Below are 6860 nucleotides of genomic sequence, written 5' to 3'. Positions count from 1 at the left end.
TGAACTTATGTTATATAGAGAAAGAATTGTTTAAAAATTTAGTTTTAAATGATGTTTTGGATAGATTTCAAAAAATGAAAACCCGTAGGGCGTCGACGTTTTAATTATGTTTGTAACAAAGTTTACATGTTTTTGATGATTATATAAATTTAGTTTAATGTTCGTTTGTTTTACATGACCCGACCCGACCTGATACGAACCGATTTTTTTACTCATATACCTTGGGGCTTAAAATTTTTAAAAATGTTCCGCACCCCTATAGAAAAATTCCTGGGTCCGCCACTGAGTGTGTGTCGGTTACCATATCAGTAGCGTGACGAACTGAACCAATATCGATTATCGATATTCATTTTTATGTTTCCCGGCATATGTAATAAAACATGTCAATAACCTTTTAAGCAAATCAATTTTTTTTTAACGGAAAAAATCTCACGTGTAAACCCACCCTGCGCAGGGCTATGTTCAAGGTCGACTTTTCGACCACCAGGAGACCGTGCCCCCTGATGCGCGGAACCAGATGAAATTTGTAAACCTTCACCCACAGTCAGGTTCGAACCTTGGATTAAAGCCCTGGTTCGTCCCTTCACCTAGATATCCATTGAAAATGGCCCATCCGGGAATCGAACCTTCGTCTCCACTAAGGAGGGCAAACCAATCAACCAGAACCAAATTCTCAAGACAAATCACAAATTTTATTGTTTTGGGGTTTTTTTTCAGTTACTACTCGTAACAAACTGAACTTAAACCACTTAATTTTTCACGTCACCCGCCATGTCAACATCCAAGGAGGATGCCCCTCCAAAGATGGACCTCCCCTCCCCTCCTTTTTTAATTTTTTTTTTTCAAAAAATTCAACATGTTTTTAAACATTACATGATTTATAAATTTTACATAACTTAAAAAAACCCTAAACTTCAAAAAAAAAAATACTAGATTGCTAAAAGTTCAAATCCTAGGAATTTCATTTTTTAGTGATCTTTTTTTCTCATTTTACGCAAAATGCGGCGGTGCCCGGAGGCTTGTTTTTTTTTTTTTTTTTTTTTTTTTTTTTTTTTTTGCAGCCGCTGCCCTTTTGCCTTTGTCCTTTCCAGGGGGGATGTACCTCCTCTCGAACTAAGTTCTCTTCGTCGTGAAATTCCGGCTTGTCGTTTATATTTATCTGACATCGTGCGTTCGAGCCCCCGCACTATAACTTCCAGCCTCCGAGGTTTTCGTCCAGTTTAAAAAGTGGCGGTGAATTGTGATTATTTATAAAGAAATTAAATAATTTTTTTAATAAACAAGGGGAATTTTTCTTTGAAATTTGACCCGGCTTGGGCGTCGTAAGGAGGACGGGGACAAGCCTAGGGGCGGTGTGTAGGCCCGACGCTGCATCGAGCGTAGTCTAATAACTTTACATAGATAACGGTAACGGTAATTCCAAACGGTGCTGAAAAATACCCACAGTTCCTGCAAACAAAACAAAAGCATCATTTCATTTCATTTCCACTCGAAGAATCATTCTCCAGAGTGTGTGAAAATATGGTGAACTTCATGCTGTACATCACTGCAGAGCTCGAAAATCTCACAAACTTTCAGCCAAAAGGCGGTGTTGATGATCCTAACTTCACCTACTACTTCAAGGTTTTCTCAGTTTTCAACAAACATATTGCAATCTATCGATAATTCGTTTTTTGTATGTTTTGATGCTTTAAATCTGGCTGAAATCTGCGATTGTTGTGTTGACTGTTTAGTTTGTTTGTGGCGATTGTTGTTTTAAAATTTAATCTCTCCATTGCACTTTATGTTCGATCGATTATTTTATAGAATTAGGGTTTTTCAACTTTTTTCGCTGTTTGATTTGTTATTCTGTTGTTTGTGGCTCTAGATCGATCCGTTTAAAGTGTTCGTTTACATTTTCTGTTACAGTTTTACTATCAGTATCTGTTTAGAGGTTTTAATTGTGTCACTGTAACCCTAAATGTTGTCATGTGTGTTATTTTCTTTGTTTCGCAGTTGATTAGCTTTGGTTATGTGTGTTCTGTAATCTGTATTTGATTATTGACTTTCATGAGCTTTTGATGCCTCATTTGTCAAGCTGTTTGGTTATATGTTTCACACTTCACCATAGGTATGAAGTATTGTAACTTATTGACAATTCATTATTGTCTGGTTATACGCCTCGCTTGCAGTGTGCACATATAATGTATGTATGTGTGGGCGCTTAGGGGGCAAAAGTGAAATTGCACTAATTTTAACGTTATATTACTAATTTCGTGAAAATAACGTTAAAAGCGACGGACGGTTAATCATGCATCATGTAGTGGCGTTGATAGCCAAAAGACAAGGGGGTACATGCACCAATCGGTCTTTGTCCCGATTGCTAAGTGTTTGTGCCTTATGTCCAAGGCTTGATGCAAAACTACAATCGAGTCGGGGCTCTCACTGGAAGCAGCCTCTCTATCCTACGGGGGTAGAAGTAAGGCTGTCTACATCTTACCCTCCTCAGACCCTACCTTAGCATTGCTATTGGTGGGATTTACTGAGTATGATGATGATGATTTTGCTTAATTTCTAAGTGTAATGTTTTAGCGTATTCATCGATAATATAACGGATATTTGCTTCAATATATCTCCGATTGGTGGTTTTGTCATTTGTGTGTCTACTTGGTGTGCTACTGTAACATCTAGTATTGTCACATATCTAAATTTCATTCTAAACAATCTGTTAGTTGTAAATTGTAATCCACTGTCACAGTCTTCTCCATCTTTAGACTCGTAGATGTAATTCTCATGTAGCTTTGTTTTTTTAACAACTGACTGTGGTAGTGTTTCATAAAGTAATATGCATGTTCCTTATTTTTAACTTTCAATTGTTGAATCTGTATGTATATATAGTTAGTTTTTAGTTTCATCATTTTGTGGTGGTTGCTCTTTGCTCCAGTAGATGCAACATTTCCATCATAAAGTTTGAGTTGCAGTGGCTGATGGGTGTGATCATATACTTCTATCACATGTGCTGCAACTTTTTAGTGATACATATCGTGGTAGACGGATTCTAACAGTGGACTCATAATCAATGCATTCACATGCTTATCTCAGTAGTTGTTTCTAGTTGAAGACTAATATATGTACGGGTATCTGTATTAAGTGTGTGCGTATGTGTATTTGTGTGCATGGACATTCATATCGTTAAGGCATCACTGCATATTAAAAGTCAAATTTTGTCTAGTTCTTCTTGAATTTTATCACACAAGAATCTATAACACCAAAATATGTATTTATCTCAACATATCTTACATTAATATATGCATTTCTCATAGTTAGGGACCTTCCTGAAGATTCCTGTTGTGTGCTCATCGATATTTTATTTTTGTATTTGTACTTATATTTCATCAACAAATCATGTGTCATGGCCTTGTGGGTATGCCTATCTTCCTGCATATGCTCATCAATTATTTTGTGCATGAACATGATGTGCCTTATTGTGCACGAACATATTGTGCATGAACATTCACTGTTCAAGTTAGTCTATTATCAGGATAACCTTGTTTGAATTATAAGTAATAACCATACAAACCACTTTCAGAATACCTGAACTTTCAGTTTATAATTTTTGTAATGTTTACTTACATATATCATTTCATTACATCTGTTGTGTAGTTGAAGTGTGAAAACTGTGGTGAGGTGACTGATAAAGAGACATGTGTAAGCCTGAGCGAGGAACTTCCTCTGGTAAAAAAGGGCACCACCAATCTTATCCAAAAGGTTATCATCTCTTCATCTCTACGTTAACTTCATAATAAATCAAACTGATATAATATACTAGTATCATAACTCAACTCAAAAAGAAAAGAAAAAAAAAGAACAAATGACTATGGTTAATATTAAACGATGTTATTTGTTTCTGTGTTTGTGGTTGTATCAGTGTAAGTTCTGTAAAAGGGAAGGAACTGTTACTATGATCCCGGGCCGAGGCTCTCCGCTTACTCATGAAGACAGTGAGACCGGAAAGCATGCTCCGTTAATGGTATTTGACTGCAGGGGTTTTGAACCGTTGGATTTTGCATTCAGCAGTGGATGGAAAGCTGAATCTGTAAGTCATAAATCATAACCGACATCAAATAGTGATTGCTTTCATCATATGATAGTCACTTATAAGTAGGGGTGCAAACGAGCCGAGCGGGTTGAGTAAAAGCTCGAAACAAGCCTTATCGAGCCTGAGCCAAGCTTGAGCCTAAAATAAAGCTCGTTTTTTTTATCGAGCTTGGCATGTGAAGCTCGTCAGGCTCGTCAAGCCTTAGGTATAATATTAGTTTTTATTAATATTTAATAACAGTTACCCCTTATTTAAAGTTGTCTAGTAAACGAGCCAAGCCGAGCCCGAACCTAAAAATAAGCTTGTTTAGTAAACGAGCCGGGGCCCGAGCTTCACCTATCGAGCTTGCGACCCTAAATGAGTGTTATTTGTATTATTTTTAGTTAATATGTAAGTAATAGATTATAGACGAGCCAAACCAAGCCCGAGCCAAGCTCAAGCTTGAGAAACTACCAACAAGTCGAGCTCATGCTTTGAAAACAAGGCTCAAACCGAGCCGAGCTCGAGCTCTCATAAGTTAATCAAGCTCGACCTCGAGCCTGGTCGAGCTCCGGCTTGGCTCGTTTGCACCCCTAGTACTTATAAGTGCATAAAGAACAAGATGTTGATGGGGGCATAATTGTAATTTTTTTTTATTTTGATTTTAGCTTGAAGGAACCAAGTTTGAGGATATTAATCTGGATGGAGGGGACTTTGCTGAGTATGACGAGAAGGGCGAATGTGGGGTGATGATCTCTAACGTGCGTTCAATGTTCAAAGTGGTTGACTTGAGTAAGAAAAATCTCTAGATAAGTAATGTCTTTCGACATATGCATTGGAACTGATAATTTGCAGACTTGTGAATTCTCTGCTGTTGACTTGAACTTGCGGTTCTCGTTTTATGATGTAAAAAAAAAGCTGGCAACTGTTGACGCGAGTGTTATGTGTGATGAATGATCTCTTTAGGGTCGAATTGCTTAGCTTGCTTGATGACACGTCTTTATGACTTGACATACTTCTCGGGCAAAACGTAAAAACCTGGGTTTAACGAGTTAGTCCTGCGAGGGGGTACGGTTAGGACCTGTGGTCTTGAATTCGGTTCAGAATTTTCAAACCATCTGTTACTTGTATGTTTAACCAAGGTTAATATCTATTGACAAAACGAAGTAACTAACAGATTACGAATGGAGTCAATGGACTCTCGGTGCTGGCAAATGCATCCAAAGTGTCCAAAGGGCCTGGGCCTGAAAAGCCCAAAGCTTGATTTTTTTTGTCCTCGGCCTGGTTGTGCACAAAATCCCCGCTAGAGATGGGCATAATAACCGGTTCCAAACCCGACCCGTTAGAACCTACCCGTAACCAGTTCCAGTCCCAACCCGGTATAAAGCATACCCGGTTCCGGGTTTAAAAAACCTGACGGTTCCTACCCGGTTCCATATTAAAAAAATAAATAAGTTCCATATCCGGTTTCAACCCGCACCCGGTTCCTACCTGTACCCGGTGACCGGTGTCCATGCGTACCCGGTTCCTACCCGTACCCGGTTTGCATGCGTACCCGGTGCCACTTTAATTTTTAAAGTTTAGGAAAGGTGGGCTTGTTTGTTCAAGTTTACTAATTCAGCCCACCACAGAACAGCCCACCACAGAACATACTATCACTTGGAATCGATTCAGCCCGTTCCCAGTTCTTACCGTTGGAATCGATTCTAACGGTCATAATCAACATTTAATACAAATCTGACCGTTGGAACCGATTTCTGACTGTTGGAGTTAGCCGGCGCCTTCATAAACTTGCCGCAACCTTTACATCTTGCCATCTCGTGGCTATCGGACATTAAACATAAATCAAAGTTTTTCCATATTGCCGGGTTCCTTTTTGTTTCCAAAACCATAACTACTTCATCGTTGCATGCCATATCTCTAATCTTTTAGCAAGAATGAAACTATGAATTTGGTAGAGCTTTGAAAGTATGAAAATATGAATTTGAAACACTGATTTAAATAAAACAACCGGTTATAATACGACAACCGGTTCCACTAGTTCCGAATTCCAAAATATTTATTTGAATATTGATTTGACTAGACATGAGCAAAGAGCACCCGGTTCCATGCATTAGTGTCGGCTTTTTCTTCACATATAGGACAGAACCGGTTCCGACCCGAACCCGGTTCCATAATACCCGTAATCGGGTACAACAGGTTCTGGTGTTTTGGGCAAATACCCGGGTATGACCCGGAACCGGGTTTAAGAGGAACCGGGTACTGTCAACTTTGAGGGGAACCGGGTACGAGTAGGAACCGGGTCCGGGTATTAAAAATACCCGATTATGGCCATCTCTAATTTGAGCTGAATAATAAGTTGCTGGGAGTTGTGTAGTCTTATAATCATAGGAAAAAAATAGGATTTGAAGATAATAAAAGCTTGAAGAAATGCTTTTTCAATTTAAAACATGATACAAAATGAAAAAATATTGTACTAAATTCTATATGTATTAATTTGAAATTTCATATTAGTTATAATCTTCATAAGTTATATCATTGATGAAAAATGTACCTTTTTATATCAATAATAAAGTTTACTTGTACTTCATCATCAATCATGGAACAACATCCTTTCCATCTTTAAAAGTGTAAAGTGTTGTTTATCATTTTATATCAAAATATACCATACCAAAACATAAAAAGCCAATCAACTTTCATGGCCAACTGTTATTATTATTTATCTATAGCATGTAACTTGATATAAAACAATTTTAATAAATGTAGCTTTTAGAAGTATGGCTACTAAGGTAACCATCATCTA

General features: G+C 37.9%; 1 protein-coding gene across 1 annotated transcript; it reads left to right on the top strand.

The window, feature by feature from the left end:
• The first annotated feature begins 1018 nt into the window (after positions 1-1018).
• LOC110921281 (CXXC motif containing zinc binding protein) lies at positions 1019-5047 on the top strand. Its single transcript, XM_022165573.2, has 4 exons — positions 1019-1623; positions 3643-3747; positions 3908-4075; positions 4726-5047. The coding sequence occupies exons 1-4, from the start codon at positions 1522-1524 to the stop codon at positions 4864-4866; spliced, it is 516 nt and encodes a 171-aa protein (XP_022021265.1). The 5' UTR covers positions 1019-1521; the 3' UTR covers positions 4867-5047.
• Positions 5048-6860: the final 1813 nt, after the last annotated feature.

Source organism: Helianthus annuus, chromosome 17 (genome assembly GCF_002127325.2).
Source record: "Helianthus annuus cultivar XRQ/B chromosome 17, HanXRQr2.0-SUNRISE, whole genome shotgun sequence".
Classification (NCBI taxonomy): Eukaryota; Viridiplantae; Streptophyta; class Magnoliopsida; order Asterales; family Asteraceae; genus Helianthus; species Helianthus annuus.
The sequence above is the reverse complement of the archived record's forward strand: the minus strand, read 5'-3'. Positions and strand labels throughout refer to the sequence as shown.